The sequence below is a fragment of the Castanea sativa genome, chromosome 5, assembly GCF_040712315.1.
Source record: "Castanea sativa cultivar Marrone di Chiusa Pesio chromosome 5, ASM4071231v1".
Taxonomy (NCBI): Eukaryota; Viridiplantae; Streptophyta; class Magnoliopsida; order Fagales; family Fagaceae; genus Castanea; species Castanea sativa.
In genome coordinates this window covers 13,640,770-13,660,624 of record NC_134017.1, presented here as the reverse complement: position 1 = coordinate 13,660,624, position 19,855 = coordinate 13,640,770, and the positions used below count along the sequence as shown (strand labels likewise).

The window sequence follows — 19,855 nt, the reverse complement described above, 5'->3', positions numbered from 1 at the left end:
GAAAAATGCTTTCAAGTTTGATTCCAGTCATTACTCAATTTAACAGAATTATCCTACCTACTAAATGATCTAACAATAAATACGTGTTTATTAAAATAATATTAAAAAAATTATTTAAATTTTTAAAAATACCACATAAGCCATTTAATTTTTTTAAAAAAAGTCATATCAGATAAAAATAATATAAAATTTTTTAACCTAATTATTTTAAAAAAATAGTTAAATTAATTTTTTTTTTCTTTTTTTTTTTTTGGAAGAACGTGAAGAACTTAACTTGCTCAGAAAATGTGTTCTTCCCCAACTAAGCTTGCGCTTGCGCAGGAGAGGCTTTGCAAGGGACAGCCATAGCAAAAAGAGAGCGACGAGAGTTCCAAACACCGCCATTAGTCCCCATCGCTTTCCACGGGCCTTGGTTTCAATCTCTGCTTTCTTCACCATCACCAACCAGCCTGATAATAAAATAAAAAAAATCTCAAAATTCCAGCGCTCTCCCCACCCCCTCTGTTTGGTTCCCGAGAAAACCGAAAGAAAATCCCAGAAATAGTTTTCCTTTCTCAGTGGCGTTACTTTTGAGGAAAATGGAATGAACGCAAAGTGGGTCTTTGTCTTTCTCTCTGTGTGTGTGTGAGTTTTTGAAGAGTAAAAATTAGTTCATGGTAATAAATAGGCTGTGTGCTTTAAATGGATGGTTTTGGAATTTACTTTTCATGGGATTTGGTTTTCCAATCAAAATGTAGGAAGTTTGTGGAAAATTGGGAAAATCTGTGAGAAACCCCTGGCACTAAGGAAATGAAAAATTGGTGGGCGGTGTGGCGTTGATGGTTTTTAATTTCTGTTTTGTTGAATTCAACGGTTCAGACGAAGAAAAGTAGTGTGAGTCATAGAAAATCAAAATCAGGGGTAAGGGGGACTATTTGGGTTCAAATGTTCTAGTAGTTGGGTTTCATTGCCGGGAAGAACACATTTTCTGGGCAGGCTGAGTTCTTCATGTTTTTCCAAAAAAAAAAAAAAAAAAAATTAATTTAACTAATTTTTTTTTATATAAAATAATTAAGTTAGAAATTTTGATATTATTTTTATTTTATGTGGCTTTTTAAAAAAAAATTAAATGGCAGATGTGGCATTTTTAAAAATTTAAATAATTTTTTTAATATTATTTTAATAAACATATCAGCATTTATCATTAGACCATTTGTCACGTAGGATAATTCTGTTAAATGAATAACGGCAAGAACCAAACTGGAAAATGTTTTTCAAGATAGGAATTAAATCTAGTAAAAATAAAATGTCAGGACGAAAGTGAAAATTGACTGAAAATGTAAGTGCCAAAAAGTGATTTCCGCCTACTTTTTTTCTCAATGACTGGAAGACTGGACCTATGCATAGTATAAGATGGCAGAAAACATGGCTTTATTGGAATAGCTAACAAGGAATTTAGATGGTGATGGGGAGGTTCAAACATTTCATCTCTGAATTGTTTGGTGGATTGGCTCTTATTCTTCTGGCTAATGCTCAGGAGCAATCAGGTATGATAATCTAAACCTTGCAATTTTATTGGTTTAGGTTATGGCTATGGCTAAGATATTGTTATTTCTCTGTCACAGACTTCATAAGCATAGATTGTGGGTTCACTGGGTTGCCAGAAAATTCGAGCTATACAGAGTGGAGAACAGGCGTAGATTACATTTCTGACGTGGGATTCATAGACTCTGGCATAAATAGGCAGATATCAACTGAATTTAAAGGTGATCTTCAACAACAAGTATGGAGTCTCAGAAGCTTTCCTGAAGGAATCCGAAACTGTTACAGCATAAAGATTACGCAAGGCACCAAGTATTTGATCCGAGCAACTTTCTTCTATGGGAATTATGACGGAGAAAGTAAGTTACCAGAATTTGATGTTCATCTAGGAGCAAATATTTGGGATACCATCAAAATGACGAATGTATCCGTTGGTTTCGTCAAGGAGCTGATACATGTACCACCTCTAAATTATATACAACTGTGTCTTGTAAACACGCAACGTGGGACACCGTTTATATCTGCAATAGAGTTAAGGCCACTGCCCAATTCGACGTATGTGACAACTGATGGATCACTAGAACGCTTTTGGCGCGTGGATGTTGGTTCCGAAAGCAATTCACAATACAGGTTGGTCATTGTGGGCTAATTCAAAATTTTCACATATTCTATTTTATAAAAAATTATAATAAAAATGATCATAAGTTGTATTAAATTTAGACAAAAATTTTAATATGTATCTAATTACGTTTATTTTTTTAATAGTTCAATTGATTATGTATATTTTTTATGATAAAATATGTTTATTTTTAAATTTATTCATGCATATAGATGAGTTACAAGCTAGAATAACTTTATGATGATAGTTAAAATACGATAATTTCAACTTATAACGTCTGCTCTTAATAATAGCATTTTATCATCAGACTAAGACACCAATCAGTTTTTAGTATAGACAGAAATTGAACATCTAATTTTTTATTCAATCATTAAAGATTCCAAGCCAGTTAATCTAATTGGAACTCACGTATGCCATGTTTACTTAATAATAAACATTGATAATGTTTCTAAAAAAAAACTCTAATAACTTATTATGTATATCCCATAAATTATTATTATTAATTTTTTTGTGACTTGTGGGTCATTTTGTTTTTTATTATCTCTGGTCTAATTTTTGACACAATAAAATTATAATTTGGAAATAATGAAATTAAACGTCAACATTAAATGAATAATGGAATGAAAAATAATAAACATTTATTTTATATAGGACAAAGTTTTAAGACTTTACAACTAAAGAAATATTGAATGAGTAATTCCTATGTACTCTCGAAGCACGACGAATGGTATTCCTTCATCTCACATTCATAGTGAGATTCACTCATTAAATTCATGGCAAAGTTCATCATAAATGTGAAAAGAGTGAGCACCATTTATTCATGCTCAAGGAGTACCTAAGAATTTTTCATATTAAATAGAGATTAATTTTGGTTTCCAATATTTTTTGCGGGGAATATTATGCTTTGGAAACCCTGATTTTCTTTGAGGTTTCCCATCCTCTCCTTTCCCTTCGTCAACTTTCCTATTTCCTTCAATCCAATTCTCTCTTCTTCTTCTCTCTTTGACGCCACCATAACTTGATTCCAAAGTAAAATTTCACTTTTTCTAAACTAAATCACCTCAAAATTTCACTTCGTGGAAAACTTGATTTCTCTCATAAAACAAAAGACACACCTTGAATCACAAAAAAAGAAGAAGAAAAATCTTTAAAATTTTATTAATGAAATAACTTGATGCCTAGCGGAGTACCACTTTCAATTTATTTAGAAAAACCTGAAAGAAATCTTAAGTTAACTCGGAAAAAATAGAGAAATCCTACTTTGGACTAAGAACTCAAAAAAATTGAATTTTATATTATGAACATTTGAGGAAAAAATAAAAAGGGACAGCTTGACTACAAACTTGGTTGTAGTTAATGGCTACAACTCTAACTAAAAATTTAACATTAAGATTTATTTTGAGAATCTAATTAGTAGATTGCATTTTATTTATGTTTTTTTACATACATGTTAAATTTGGTGTCAATTAGATGTTATTTACTATTCGATTCATAAACTTGATTATTTTATGAATAACTTTAGACTATAAAAATTTGAAATTAAAACATTTTATTGATGACCTAGCTATTGACTTTACATATATAAACTTATCTTTTATGCATAATTTAAACTTGAAATTTACACACATAATGTCGGTTCATACCAGATTGTGAAGAAAATAACAAAGGCAAGAAAGTCAAAACAATATTTATTTTAATTAATTTTGCAAGTCAATTGTAAGCCCTAGTATTTGATTAGGGATTTTAATATTTTATCTAAAGTATATTTTTAACAAGGCAATTCTGGTTTTCTATGCCACTTAGAATTAGGGTTTAGACTATTTAATCTAGTATTCCTATATTAGCTAAATGTTCTACTCCAATCAACCATAGGTGACAAATCTAGCCAATTATAGGTGCCAAATCCTAGTCATTTTCTTTCCCTTGGTGCTGACTTTAAGCAAGTCTAGGTACTAACTCCAATGTCTTGTCCTTTACTTTTTCATTGTTAATTTTTCTAGTTGTACTGCATCAATAAGTGCCAATGCTTATGTACCATCAGACATAGGCATTAGTGACATGGTTAGAGCAATCACACCAGTCCGTGCAAAATAGAAAAAGTTACAAATTTTATACAATTTTACACTAAAAAACTACCCACATCAGTCTGTCTAAAACATTGTTTAAAAAACTACCCACATCAGCTTTGTATATGATTATTTTTTCTCTCTCTCCTCTCCCTTGCTTTGTCAGACTCTCTCTCACTCACTTTGCAATGCCAAGAAGAAGAAGAAGAAGGCGAAGCTGACCACCAATATCCATCCACCATCACAACTAACCAACCACCACCACCACAACCAACCCATCATAACATCAATTTAATCCAAACACAATCAGCCCAAAATTAATGAAAATCATCACAAACCCTACTTAAAATCAACTCAAAGCAAATTCAACTCAAAATACACAACAAAAAACCCATTTGGAAAAATACAAATCAACCCAAAACCCAACCTTGCCACCACCATGAGAGAGAGAGAGAGAGAGAGAGAGAGAGAGAGAGTGAGTGTATTGAGCCATGGAGGCTTGGTAGAGAATTTTTTTTTTAGATTTGAAGAGAGCACCAATTTGATAGAGAAAGAGAGGGGGACAAAGAAAAAGAACTTTTTTTTTTTTTTAAGAAATGAACAAAAAGAAGAAGAAAGAAAGAAAGAAAGAATAGCAAAAGAAAAAGAAAAAGAAAAAGAAGATGCTGAAGAAGAAAATTGTAGAAGAAGAAATAAGGAGAAGAAGAAAGAAGTAAGTAAAAAGAAGAAAGAGAAAAAGAAAGAGAGAGAGTATTCAGAGAAGTGGTGTTTGGTTAGGTGGTGGGGCCGTGTATGTGTAAGGGAAATAATAAAAACAAATGTGAAAAATTATTATTTTAATAAAAGATGGTGTATTATAGATAACCTGATACGGGTGATTTTGCAAATTGATTGTGTACAATAGAAAAAGTAGGCTTTAAGTGTAAAATAGAAGAAAACATTTACACTTATTGATGCGGTTGCTCTTAATGTCAAAAATTATGCACAATCTATTTTTTTATTTATAGAGTTTCGACCTATGACGTCTGTTTCTGATAATTGTACTCTTTATCATCAGATCAAGACACCAATTAGTTTTGTATGTAGGCAAAGATCGAACCTTAGATCACTTATTCAACTATCAGAAACTTTACAAGTTTGAGGTAACTAAAACACACAATATAATCTATTCTTTGATTGCCATCAAACTATAATATAGAGGAAGAAATCGAAGATGTATTTTATAATCAAATTGCATCAGCAAGAGGTGGTGGGCACTATTCTTGAACGAGCAATGCTAGGACTGCATAATTGTACACAATTTTGGCTACAACTCGCCACATGACGAATTGTGACCAAAATTGTTTACAATTGTGTAATACTAGAATTTTCCTTCTTGAACTGTTGATGAGTTTCAACGTATCAATTATGAGGTTCATGAGCGCTATCACTCTTCTTTCTTTCTAGTGTCGAGATTTTCCAAGTAGTGGTGAGATGATGGGGAATGTAATGAGTAGCCCCCTTTAAAGATTTATAAGAAGCAGTGTTTCTAGTGCTCAATTATCAATGTGAGATGTTTTGAATAATGGAGAGATCCTCTGTCAGTTTAAAGTAAAATTGAGTCTTATTTTATTGTCGGTATTTATTTATTTTTATTTTTTTTTTTTTTTGTGGCAGGATCAATTTTAATAGACTTTTACCATAATAGGGACAATTTAGTATTTCCCAATTTCAAGAATGGGTTGTTCTTAGTTTTAGTAAAGGCCCATGAGTAATATTTTGTGCTTTCAGTCTTATTCCTATTTGGTTTAGTGGTTCTTTAGTTAGGGGTGGCAAAATTTGACACAACTCGCGAACCCGACACGACACGACACGACACGAAATTAGCAGGTTATGGGTTGAGGCTTAACGGGTTCGTGTCATATTCGGGTTGACACGACTAACCCGTTTAATAAATGGGTTGGGTTAGGGTTGAACACATAGAACCTGTTTGACCCGTCTGACCCGTTTAATTAAATGATATTTTACCAATATACCCTTCAAACTCTAGGTATATAAACTTATTAGTTGTTGTGATTTATTTTCTTTGACATATTGTGATTGATTATTTGTGATATTGGGATATGCTTTAACTTTGAATGATTATTTGTGATGCAGTTACTCGTTAGTTCTAAATTTTATATTAAAAATATTTATTTGTTTGTTTTTTCATTAATTTTTATTTTTCATTTTGATAAAATCTGATAAACAGGTCGACACGACTGACCCGTTTAATAAATGGGTCGTGTTAGGGTTGAGAAATCTTGACCCGTTTAATAAACAGGTCGAGTTAGTGTTGACCTATGTAGTCGAATACTCATGACTTGACACGACACGAACCCGACACGCGAACACGAATTGCCACCCCTATCTTTAGTATTCCTAATTTCCTTAGGGATAGGTTATTTAGGAATTTAGTCTTTCTACGAAAGGATTTCCTAATAGCCTATATATCGGCCAATAATAATGAGATTAATTTAACAAAATTCATAACATTTATTTTAAAACCTGAGGGTATGATTGCCTTCATTAACCTAACTGTGGTTGTTAGGATAACCTAGGTATGATTGCCTAATGTTTTATCATTTTCTTTTTCTTTTTTCTTTAAAGCTATGTTTTATTCATTATTTTAATTCCAAACAACCTTCAAATATATTCAAGATTCAATTTTTTATTACCAAAATCCTTAAACTTTAAACCTTATATAAAGCCCTTCAAGATCTCATCAAGAAATCTAATTTAGTGCTGAATTCCAAAAGATCCTACACCGGTGAAAAAAAAAAAAAAGAAAAAAAAGAGGTATGAGTCATTTTAGAAATCAATGTTTCGAGTTCTGAGTTACATCATAGGCACTCAAGCCCATTGATTCTTTTCCGTCCTTTGTTTTTCTCCTCTCATATTTTTATCATCCATTTAATATTCAATAATTACTTCTATAGATCTCAAGCTACTCGCAAAGTTTACATCTCTTTTGAACAGAATATAAATTCAATTAGTTCCTGGAGTATGCTAAATATATTGTTTTACTTAGGTATAAATACGATGTTTATGATCGCATTTGGTGGCCCTATAATTACGAAGAGTGGACAAGTCTTAATACCTCGCTTACCATTGAATCCCGAAGTTCCAATCCTTATCGGCCACCATCTGTTGTCATGAGTACTGCCGCCACACCAATTACTGATAGTGCTCCCTTGAAATTTTACTTGGAGCCAGAGGATGCAACTTCAAAATTTTATATCTACATGCACTTTGCCGAAATTGTAAAGCTAAAAGCCAACCAGTCCAGATCATTCAACGTTATACTAAATGGGGAGCACTGGTATGGACCTATTGTTCCAGATTATTTGTGGACATTCACTTTGTATAGCAAAGATGCATTGACTAGTAATGGAGGACAATATGATTTTTCACTCGTGAAAACTGAAAATTCAACACTTCCACCCATCATCAATGCAATTGAGGTATATTCAGTGAAAAATCTATTGCAATCAGAAACTGACCAAGAAGATGGTATGTTCTTCCACATCAGCATTTCACTATGCATTTCATTATCTCATGTCTCGTGTCATATCCTTGTTTGCAAAATTACCATAGAATTTTACTTACTTGGATCATCAATTTGAAAATATTAGTTGGTGCTATAACAAAGATCAAGTCAACTTATGGAGTAAAGAGAAACTGGCAAGGAGATCCGTGTTCCCCACAAGCATACTCGTGGGAAGGCCTAAATTGTAGCTATGATGGTTATAATGCTCCAAGAGTAATATCCTTGTAAGTTAAGGCATTCAGATAAGATTTTTGGCTTTCAAACATGTTTTTGAAGTATCTCCTAACTAGCTTATTGTAAAATCTAATTGTAATTAGGAATTTGTCCTCGAGTGAATTGACTGGAGCAATTTCTGCTGACATTTCAACTCTCGTAATGTTAAAATATTTGTAAGTATTATTGCCAAATCAGGTCACAGTTATTTAGGACATCTAATATTAATTATCAATTATTTTCTTATTTCAGGGATTTATCAAACAATAGCTTAACCGGATTAGTGCCCGAATTTTTGTCACAATTGCAATATTTGGAGGTCTTGTAAGTTATTTGGAGTTTTATTCTAATTCTACAAGGTTCTTGGTTAAAAAATAGAAAAATCACATTCACTCTATCCTTGCAGAAATATAAAACGAAGCCAACTATCTGGTTCAATTCCAACCGAACTTATTGATAAATAATAATAAGTGTAACTGATTTTCATATTTCAAGGAACTATCATACAACAGCTTAATAGATCAGTACTATATTCTTTTTCCCAGTTAAAGTATTTGAGGGGTCTTGTAAGTTGATTTAATTGATGATTTAGTTGATGATGTAAGTTGATTTAATTGATAATTGATGATATAATTGATGATCGGTACTAGGATTTGTTTGGAAATGAATACAAAATCTTAAAATAAATACATGGATTTTATATATATATTTTTTATTTTTATACTATGAATAAACCAATTTCATACTCATTAAAATAAGCACAATTGAATTGATGTGAAAAACTTCCAATTTTTATTTTTTGGAAAGTAGTGGTTATGAGATTAACAGGTATGTACCCTTTTGTAGGCAAAACTTTTGTATGCGCTGGGCACATACGCTCTTTGTCAATGAGACAAATGTTGCTCTTCTAACTTTATATGTTTCATTTGGATAGTAACACAAAAATCTATTATTATTATTATTATTATTATTATTATTATTATTATTATTATTATGCGTTAACCTTATAGCTTGAATCCCTTCTCCCCTTCAATGTCAAACACTTCATGCATATGAAAGTACCAATCTTTTTTTTGTTGAGAGAGTTTCAACCTTTGGCTTTCGCTTATGATGATAGCTCTTTATCACAATTAGTTTTTAGTGTAGGCGGGAATTGAACTCCAAATTTCTTATATAACCATTAGAGATTTTACCAATTGAGCTAAGTGAAACCCACATAGAAGTACCAGTTAAGTTAAAAAATCTAACTCTTTTATCATAAAATTTAGAATTTGCAGTAAGAATTTTTAAGTGAACTTTAACATAATTTTGCTCTGTATAATTTTATTCTTAAGCAAGTATTAGGTTAACATAACTTTATATGTTTCATTTGGATAGTACCACAAAAATCAATTATTATTATTATTATTATTATGCGTTAACCTTATAGCTTGAATCCCTTCTCCCCTTCAATGTCAAACACTTTATGCATATGGAAGTACCAATTTTTTTTTTTTTTTTGAGAGAGTTTCAACCTTTGGCTTTCGCTGCTGATGATAGCTCTTTATCACAATTAGTTTTTAGTGTAGGCGGGAATTGAACTCCAAATTTCTTATACAAACATCAGAGATTTTACCAATTGAGCTAACTGGAATCCACATGGAAGTACCAATTAAGTTAAAAAATCTAGCTCTTTTATCATAAAATTTAGAATTTGCAGCAAGAATTTTTAAGTGAACTTTAACATAATTTTGCTCTGTATAATTTTATTCTTAAGCAAGTATTAGGTTACTACTATATAAGGATTCAATTTTAATTAAAATACTTCAAAAATAGAGGAATAACTTCATATTCTATAAAATTTGTAAAGATACATAAAGTATAAAATATTTAATAATCAACAAAAATTAAAGTGAATATATATTGTGCCTTACACTAGTTTCCTTATTTTTTTTTTCTTTCGTTTTTCATCTCATCATTTTTTTTCCTTTCTTCATCTTCATCTTCATCTTCTTCTCTCTCTCTCTCTCTCTTCTTCTTCTTCTTCTTATTTATTTATTTATTTATTTTCCCCTCTCTTCTTTCTTTTTTCCCCCTCTCGTTATTTTGTTTGGCCAAATTGACAAATTGTACCGTCGGATGGGAAAGGAGAAAAGTTGAGTAATAGGTTTATATTTTGAGATCGCTTTGTAAAATAATATTTGATTTAGGAATTAGGATTACATCTAGAATGGTACATTTTTTTATAGAACTAACTAATTTTTCAGAAGGGTTCTCATAATTGACCACGTAACTCTCTTTTTTTAGTGGGTGTAACAGTGTAATTATAAAAAAGTACCAAAACTCTCACTTTTTTTTTTTTCGAAATTTCAATGGAGTGTGTTACCCTGCATCTCGATACTATTCATTGTTAAAAAGGTGGGAAAGTCATATTTACGTTACCCTTGCAGAAACTTGGAACGGAATCAGCTCAACGGTTCTATTCCAGCTGAACTCATAAAAAGATCGAATAGTGGTTCACTATTGTTAAGGTATGATTTTTGTCAAAAGCGATGAACCTGTAATATCATTATTTAATTTCACTCCAATTTTCAAAAATAAATAAAATCTGTACATAGTTTCTCTACAAAAACCTAAAGCATCAGTTAGTGTCATCATACACTAAAATAATAACGTTGATAATGATATTCCTTGCTTACCTCCAATTGTTGCTATTAACCTTGTTTTGGGTAGTGTGGGAGAAAATTCAAACCTTTGTGCATCGGATCCATGTGAAAGGAAAAAGAAGAAAAATATTGTCGTTTTAATACTGGCATCAGTTGTTGGTTTGCTTACCCTCTCATTGACTATAGCGGCTATCTTGTGTGGGCTAACAAGGAGGAAACAACAAGATAAGACTACAGGTTATGACATTAAATTAATATAAGATACACATTCTTGGAAACAAAGAAAACTTCAATTCTCCTAATATATGTTCCTAATATACTTATGATGATCTTAGCAGTTGCGCTAGTAGATTCTGAACCAAACGTCCAGAATCGGCCACTGGAGTCAATACAACGACAAGTAACATATTCTGATCTCCAAAGAATTACCAACAACTTTGAGAGGATTATTGGTAAGGGTGGATTTGGAACAGTTTACTATGGCTGCATGGATGGAATTCATGTAGCAGTAAAGGCGTTCTCTCCATCATCATCAGTTCAAGGGTATCAACAATTTCAAGCAGAGGCAAGCATCTATAACATAGAATTCTTGATCTCCGATACACACCAATCCATATATCGATTATTATAATAATTAGTTAGGATGATTTGAGTTGCAGGTAAAACTTCTTGTGAGGGTTCATCATAAAAACTTGACTACCCTTGTCGGGTATTGCTACGAAGGAACCAACATGGGGCTCGTTTATGAGTACATGGCCAACAGAGACTTAGAAGCACAATTGTCAGGTTTGGTCCCAATTAAAACTAGCTTATAATGATATCATGGAGACCCAACAATCATATTGATTTGATTTTTGAAAACTGGAAGGCTAAATTGACTCAACTAATAGTATAGGGAACAATTGAATTTGGTCAGTAGTAGAAGGGTCAAGTTAATAATTTAAGCCAAATTTTTATTGAAGCAACATAAAAATAATTTCCCCTCAAAAAATTTTCTTAAACAACGCGATCAAGGTTAATTTATTTGAACTACACAACTAAGTTAAGGCGATTATTTACGGATGCAGGTCATAATACAAATATCTTGAGTTGGCAAGCAAGACTTCGAATAGCAATTGATGCAGCTGAAGGTTAGCAATACGATGATTTGTATAAATATTTTAAAAATGTTTAATCTTTTCATTATTTTTCTATAATTAATAATGGATTGTAAAACAGGTTTGGAGTATTTGCATCATGGTTGTAAGCCACCCATAATCCATAGGGATGTGAAGACCACAAACATTTTGTTGAATGAAAAGTTCAATGCCAAACTAGGTGATTTTGGTCTATCAAAGATTTTCCAAACTGATAGCGAAACACATGTGTCAACAAATGTTGTTGGCACCCCTGGATACTTGGACCCTGAGTGAGTATTTCTATTATTTAGTTGTGAGTTCTAATTAGCTATGTTGGTAAAGTTTCTTATCATAAAAGGCATTATCATGAAATCAATAGTAGGGCCACATTATGGTATTTGTTATAATTTAGTTTGTATAGAATTTTATATTCTACTATTGCAAGAAAATATGGAATGGCAAGATACTAATGGATGGTATAAATACAAAATAGAAATTAAAATCTATGAAAAACATAAATGAGAATAATGACATGTAAATTATAAGACCTCCACAGCTATTGCGACATATATAAAGAGATTGATCAATCAAAAGTCAATAGTCTTCAATATATATATATATGTGTGTGTGTGTAATAATTCAACTAGGTTTATTCAATGAATATCAAAACATTACACAACAAACAATATCAAGAGTAGTATTACAAACTTTCCCTACCCCCAAGAATAATGTTGCAAAAAATATGAAAATATAACATGAGTTGACTTGCAGGTACTACAAGTCGAACTGGTTAAATGAAAAAAGTGATGTGTACAGCTTTGGAGTTGTTCTATTGAAGATTATCACAAATCGACCTGTGATAGGAAGATCCCAAGATAGGACTCACATAAGCCAGTGGGTGAATTTCATGCTTGCTAAAGGGGACATTCAAAATATTGTTGATCCAAGGTTGGGTGGAGATTTCAATGTTAACTCGGTTTGGAAAGCTGTTGAAGTAGCAGTGGTTTGTGTATCTCCAACTTCCAGTAGAAGGCCAACAATGAGTCAGGTAGTCGCAGAACTAAAGGAAAGTTTGACAACCGAATTATCTCAAAAGATGGAGGGCAATGGGGTTGAACTGAAAGATTCATTTGATATGATCAATATGGATCTCCATACTGAACTCAATCCTTTAGCAAGGTAAAACGTTTCTAAAAATCGAAATTGGCGTTTTGGATCTCGATCGAACCAATTCTGCTTTTGGTAACTTTCTGTTAATGCATATTGTATTTCCAATTAGGAACATCAAACTGCTGTTAATACCCATTAATATTATAATCCTCCAAATAAAAATTACTACTATAGTCTATGGGCACTATCATTTGACGTCCTGATCCGAGTTTTTTTTTTTTTTTTTTTGGGAAATTATCGAAGGCGCCACTTATTTTAGTACTTTTTTTAAGAGATAAATAAAATAAGAAATAAACCTACCATTTTGTTTTTCAATCAACTTTAGTGGGAAGACGTGAGACAATTACATATCTTTGGATATTTAATTATCTGTCTCTAATAAGGGAGATTTTAATGTTTAATGGATCATTTGATGGGCATCTTGTCATTACACAAATTTACTACAACAATTGAAACAAGTAGAAGAGTTAATTTTGAGACATGACGTTCTAAAAAATAAATCTTGTGACAAAATAAATGATATCAGAATTGACTTCTTCTTTTCTTTAATCGACAATATGAGATATGACTTGGTAACAAATAACCAGGGACAGATCCAAGATTTTAAGCTAGCAAGGGTCAGGGTATAACAAAAAAAATTCCTAATACGCATCCATATAGTATTAAAAAATTAGAAATACACAAAATTGTTGTTTTTAAATACGTTAAGATGCAATCCTTTATCAATAAAGATAAAAACAAAAGCAAAATAATGTTTCTTTTCAATACTAGGCTGGTAATGATTTTTATTTTTTTTATTTTTGTTGAAGTTAGAGCATTCATAGCGAGGATGCTAAAAATTTTAGCTTTTAACACCTCAAAAAGCTATTTTATCTATTTTACTATATTACTTTATAATACACCCAATATCAAATGTTCTATTTTTTTTTATCACTTTATTTAAAATAATATAAACAATTCATTAAAATAATAAAGGAAAAGAAAGAATTTGAGTTTTTCAATTGAAGGAAGAGATAAAATCTTGACAAAATATTTTATTTTATTTGTTATTTATACTAGTTTACTGTAGTTGTAAAAAATTTAGGTTTAGGTTTTTTAATAACACATGATTTTTTGGTTCTTTGGTGGTAAAATAGTTTATATATATAATACAATTACCGTTGTGAATGTTTTTATTGTTTTTGTAAAGTTTTTTGGTTGGATAGTTGCTATTTTGGATGATGCTAGCTAGATAGACTTATTAAGGAGAAGGGGCCTAAGATTTCAGAAGGGAGACCCAATTGCAAAAATAAAATATATAATAACTATATATATATATTATTGAACCCAGGGGGCCGGGGCCTCTTGGACCCCTACCTGGGTCTATCCCTACAAATAGCAATAATGATAATTTACAGTAAGTGCATAAAGTTTGATAAGATTATCTGTTATCTATTAAGGGAATAGGAAAATTAACAAATTAGCTAAAATCAATCATGTTTGTTATTTAGGCTCCTGAACACTCAGATTGTTTAACCTAATTTATTAACCAAGTTGTTACTTAGATTTATTATGCAAATCTAGGTTAAACAAATAACAATCATATCACAATAGTAGAAAAGTAAAGAAAACAAGTGATATGATGACCCATGAAAACCAATTAAACGATCTAGTTTCAAGATAAAAAAAACCAGGGGAGCTGGGTCCCTTTAGACCCCACCTGGGTCCTTCCTTGCAAATAACAATAATGATAATTTACAGTAAGTGCATAAAGTTTAATAAGATTATCTTTCGTCTAATAAGAGAATAGGAAAATTAACAAATTAGTTAAAGTCAATCATGTTTGTTATTTAGGCCCCTGAGCACTCAGATTTTTTAACCTAATTTATTAACCAAGTTGTTACTTAGATTTGTTATGCAAATCTAGGTTAAACAAATAACAATCATATCACAATGGCGGAAAAGTAAAAAAAACAACCGATATAATGACCTAGGAAAACCAATGAAATAGTCTAGTTTCAAGGTAAAAAACCAGGGGGACCAGGCCCCCTTGGACCCCACTTGGATCCATCCTTGCAAATAACAATAATGATAATTTACAGTAAGTGCATAAAGTTTAATAAGATTATATTTTCTCTATTAAGAGAATAGGAAAATTAACAAACCAACAAATTAGCTAAAGTCAATCATGTTTGTTATTTAGGCCCCTAATCGCTCATATTTTTTAACCTAATTTATTAACCAAGTTGTTATTTAGGTTTGTTATGCAAATCTAGGTTAAACAAATAACAATCATATCACAACAGAAAAGTAAAGAAAAACGATATGGTGACCTAGGAACACCAATGAAACTGTCCATTTTCAAGGTAAAAAATCTGGAGATGATTTAACCTAAAAAATCCATAGGACAACAAATTCACTAAATTGAATGGAAGTGTTTACAATAGATTTTTCCCTAAATCTAATGCTATCTCTTGTAGTACTTACTCATGTGACCATACGTAGTTTTGAATCCACAGACTCTTCTATTTGAATTTGTTGCACACAAATACTCTAGTTTGTGACTTTGAGATCCCACTCAAAGGTTTAGATCATCAGTAGTATTTAATCTTGTTGCAGCAACTATCTCCACTGGTTCATGCAGTATCAATCTAATCTCCAGTATAATATTGTTAAGTTAGAAGGTTACAGAACCTCTCAGATCTCATAGGAGTAATCACAAATCTTAGAAAACATGTATTAGGGTTTTGCTTTTATACCTAGCAGTGTCGAACTCAAACCCTAAACGTTTTGTGGGCTTTTGGACCTTCTTTAAAATCTACAGAAATCACATCTCGATTGGGCGAGCAAGACAGATTCTAAATTCTTCTTTCTACAACTTGAGTGTTCTTAAATCTTGACTTGAATCAACTTAAACAATGCCTAAAACTATTCTAAGACATAAATATCTTATACTGAACATGTTTTTATACTCAGTTTGTAAACATACATAAAATTAGAACCTCAATATTTAATCTTAAATATTTAGAATCTAACAATCTTCCCCTTTGCAATCTGTGACATAACATACCTACACGTGAATGGCTCAGAATCAAGAACTAACCCAATACAAGTTATTGCTCTACTACAATTCAATCATAATCTACTATTTACAAGTTGCAACAATAAACAACACTATCATGAAAGAATTAACCTGTAAATTCCTGAAACACTGGAATTAAACCATAAACGAATGTACGGAAAATATAGTATAAAACATAACTTTATTTTATCGATAAACTTCAAGAGATTACATCTAACTACCAAAGCAGCATGCACCAAAAGTTAAAAGGAAGGTCCTCCAAACCAAGCCCTAAGATCTCAGTAGATAGGCTATACTATGAGACACAATTAGAACTTGTATAAACAAATTAAAAATTACAAGATCAAAATTGAGAATACAATAACTTAATAATATCATCCAGTAGATGGCCAGAAGTTTCTCAGTTTCGTCCTTATTGCGCTTTTTTAACTGAAGCATGATCATTCCATTCAAGCAATACATCAAACACACTAAGCTCCAAACAAAATCGCAACGCTTCTATGACTAATGACTGCATACACATATGCATCCTTCCAATAACTAAACACCTGCAAATGAGAAAGTTTATGCACAACCACTAAACCATGCTCGTCTTTAGCTACAAGGTTCTTGAGCTCATGTTAATCTTTAATTATTCACAAAATTAATGTAATTGATCAATTCAAATTAACAATTAAAAAAAGAATTATGGACAAAAAGTATTTTACCAAATGCTTAAAAGATAAATTGGGATAAAACAAGTTTCAATCGCACATTCATGACTCCCATTTGAATTTAAATGATTTGTATACTGATAAATTCAAATGTCTTTTTTCTACATACATGTATACTTCTAGGCTCCGCAGATAGGTCAAACATGAGCGATCTAAAGGAGTGCTTGGCAACAGAATTAGCTCAATAGAAGAAAGACGGCGTGACTGAATCAAGTCAAATTTTCACTCTCAATATGACTACTTTAACAAATCCATTTGCAAGATAGTTCTGAAGTTGTTCCAATGATGATTAAAATTGGCATACTGAATCTTGCAGCTTTCCTTCTTTTCCTACTTTTCTTTTAACATTTGTCATTGCAAATTGTGTGTAATCCAGGGTGGTCGATACCGTACCGGTACCGGCCGTACCGGCCGGTACGTACCGTACCGGTCAGTGCACCGGTACCGGTACACTTCTATTTTGTACCGGAAAAAATACCGGCCGTACCGGTCGCGTACCGGCCATACCGGCCAATTTCGGGCAATACCGGCCGATACCGGGCGTACCGGCCGGTATAGAAAAAAACCATTTTTTTTTTTTTTTAGTTTTATAATTTTTGAATTTTTGTAAGGACATAATAATAACTTATTTACACTAACTTATTAGTATTATTTGTTTTCTTAATATGCAATGAACAACTAAGCTTTCTATTTTTTTATATTGTGTTTTTTTTTTCCTTTTAATTGATACTAAAGTTTAAAACTATGAATAATTTATTCTGAATTGAGGTAATATTTTATGATAAACTTTTATATTTACTATAATATAAGTGAAATATTATATGCTTATAACCATGGTTCTAGAGATTTTAGTTTGTGTATATAATATATACATATATATATGTATATATAAAATAGCGGTAAACCCGAAACGGTACACCGGTATTGACCGGTATCCGAAATATATCGTACCAGTGGCCAAACCGGTACAGCCTCCGGTACGGTATTGACTTCCTTGGTGTAATCACATTATTGTGTTAAAACCTGCACCTATGATGGAGTTGATAAACAATTTGTTTGTGATGTATGTTGTTCCTTTGATTGCCAAACTCGGGGTTATAAATTATTAAATTCAACCTATATTTTTCATGTTCTAACTTTTTGGCATATTGAAAATTTTAGAATTCAAATTGGGAGCGAGAATGGTGAAAGGAAAGCCATTGTCAAAGTATATTAACCCATTTTTTCAAATTCAGAACTGACAAAAAAGTAACCAAGGGAATTATAGATTTTGAAGGCTAGTTTAATATTCGGCCAAGCAAAAACTTAATATTGGGCTAGAAAAATACAGGCATTATTGGGCATAAATAATGGACCGAAGCAAGTATTAATTATTTTTGTTTTTTGTTTTTGTTTTTTTTATAGAAATTATTGGGCACTCGGCCTACAATTACTATACTACACGAGTTGGGCCTTTGGCCCATATTCTCTTTACTACATGGGTTGGACTTATAGCCTACAAATACAAGTGAGTCACAAGTATTAACTGATAAAGTTATTTTCTATCTCAAAAAAAAAATAATAAAATAAAATAAAATCTTGACAACCATTAAACACATTTTAGCACTACTGTTGAAGCTAATCACTTTTCAGCACAAAACATGAGATTATGTCACTTTGTGATTGTGAAAGACCTGCTTCTTCTTCAGTAAAACAGCGGAAGGAAAGAACAAATCCCAATTCTACGTATTGTCTTCTCCGCTAGAGCTAATGGAGAATAACACAGAACACATGTATGTACCATCTTGTTCTTCGTCAAAAATGCTACAGCAAAGTAACAAAACAACTGACTAACACAACGAAGCGCCACGAAGATCTGTTAAGACTCGCACAAAATCATTGAATGCTATTGGACTCTAAAGGAACCTCATACAGTCATACTTCAAAGAAGGTGCTCAGACTGTCAGAAATCACACATTAGTTGCTTCCCTAACCCTAACCAATTGTGGAATGTGGTCGAAGCCCATATTTCACTGGTGAATGGTGATAGGGATAGTGGGGTTTGCGAGGTTGGGGGACAAGTTTTCGAAAATGGCTGGCATAGTACCAGTGGCGGAGCCAGGATTTCAACTCAGAAGGGGCAAGATTAAATGACACTTCGATACTCATTATTATGATCATGTTTCTTCATAAACTCAATTAACTACATGTGTGTGTATGTATTTCATATCATTAAAATAAAGAAAACAAAAATAATCAAATTATAGTAAATAAAAAAAATCTAAATACATAATGTTGAAATTAAAATAAATTGAGAAAATAAATTAATGTAGGAGTGTTAGGAATATAGTAATATACCTATAAAGTTGTATTAATGTTTCAGTGCCTTGCATTCTTTTAAAAAAATTTGTAGAATTAAGCATATGTTTCTTTATTTGTTTAAGTACTTAAAATTAAGATTTATAGAAAGAGTATGAAACTGTGAAAAAATTAGAAGAAAATATAAGTCCTGTCAAGGATACAATAAAAATTCACAACAATTTCACAACATTTCTCAACTTAGCACATCATCTCATAAATGTGGGTCATTAGAAAAAAAAATTAAATCATATATTGTGATTTACATCCTGAATGAAAAGAACACAAAGTAGATTTTTTTAATGCTCTATACACAAAAAGAAGGTGATTTCAATTTTTTCATCATTGACCTTTTTTATGTCTAAAAAATACCAGTTTGTAATTTGTAGTTTGTATTATATACTGTGACCCTGTGAGAAGCAAATAAATTCTATAATAGTGAATTTAACTATTTAAATGGCCAACTAGGAAAAGACGAAAGCTAGTATGGTGATTGTTTTTTTCTCTTATAGTAACATGCTTTCTGATATGTGTAGGGGGCAATTTAGGCTTTCTAACATCAAACTCTATTATTATACTATTATATAAGCTTCTCAAAAAAAAAAAAAAACTATTATATACAAATTCTGGGGCAAGTCAGGGGGGGCAGCTGCCCCCTCTCGCCCCCCCTTGGCTCCGCCCCTGCATAGTATTCATGCACCTTGACGACGACACTGAAGTTGGAGATAAGGTTTCTGGCGACCTAGCTCCTCCCTCTCGCTCCCGTAGAACTACTTCCTTTCATTTCCTTACTACCTTGATGATGATGTGTATGACATGTGAAA

General features: G+C 31.8%; 1 protein-coding gene across 1 annotated transcript; it reads left to right on the top strand.

Annotated features, from left to right (window-relative positions):
* Positions 1–1,421: 1,421 nt before the first annotated feature.
* Positions 1,422–12,933, top strand: LOC142636966 (LRR receptor-like serine/threonine-protein kinase IOS1). Its single transcript, XM_075811254.1, has 13 exons — positions 1,422–1,526; positions 1,605–2,151; positions 7,256–7,737; positions 7,860–7,998; positions 8,092–8,163; positions 8,240–8,311; positions 10,417–10,497; positions 10,700–10,869; positions 10,971–11,197; positions 11,292–11,418; positions 11,700–11,762; positions 11,851–12,040; positions 12,522–12,933. Exons 1-13 carry the CDS (start codon positions 1,439–1,441, stop codon positions 12,931–12,933), a joined length of 2,670 nt encoding a protein of 889 aa, XP_075667369.1. The 5' UTR covers positions 1,422–1,438.
* Positions 12,934–19,855: the final 6,922 nt, after the last annotated feature.

What these genes read in the sequence shown, in the direction of transcription:
- LOC142636966 (XM_075811254.1), top strand. Translation starts at nt 1,439, where the DNA reads ATGGTGATGGGGAGGTTCAAACATTTCATCTCTGAATTGTTTGGTGGA. An exon ending in TAATGCTCAGGAGCAATCAG is followed by an intron (nt 1,527 to 1,604) that starts GTATGATAATCT and finishes TCTCTGTCACAG; the next exon opens with ACTTCATAAGCATAGATTGT. An exon ending in AGAAACTGACCAAGAAGATG is followed by an intron (nt 7,738 to 7,859) that starts GTATGTTCTTCC and finishes TGAAAATATTAG; the next exon opens with TTGGTGCTATAACAAAGATC.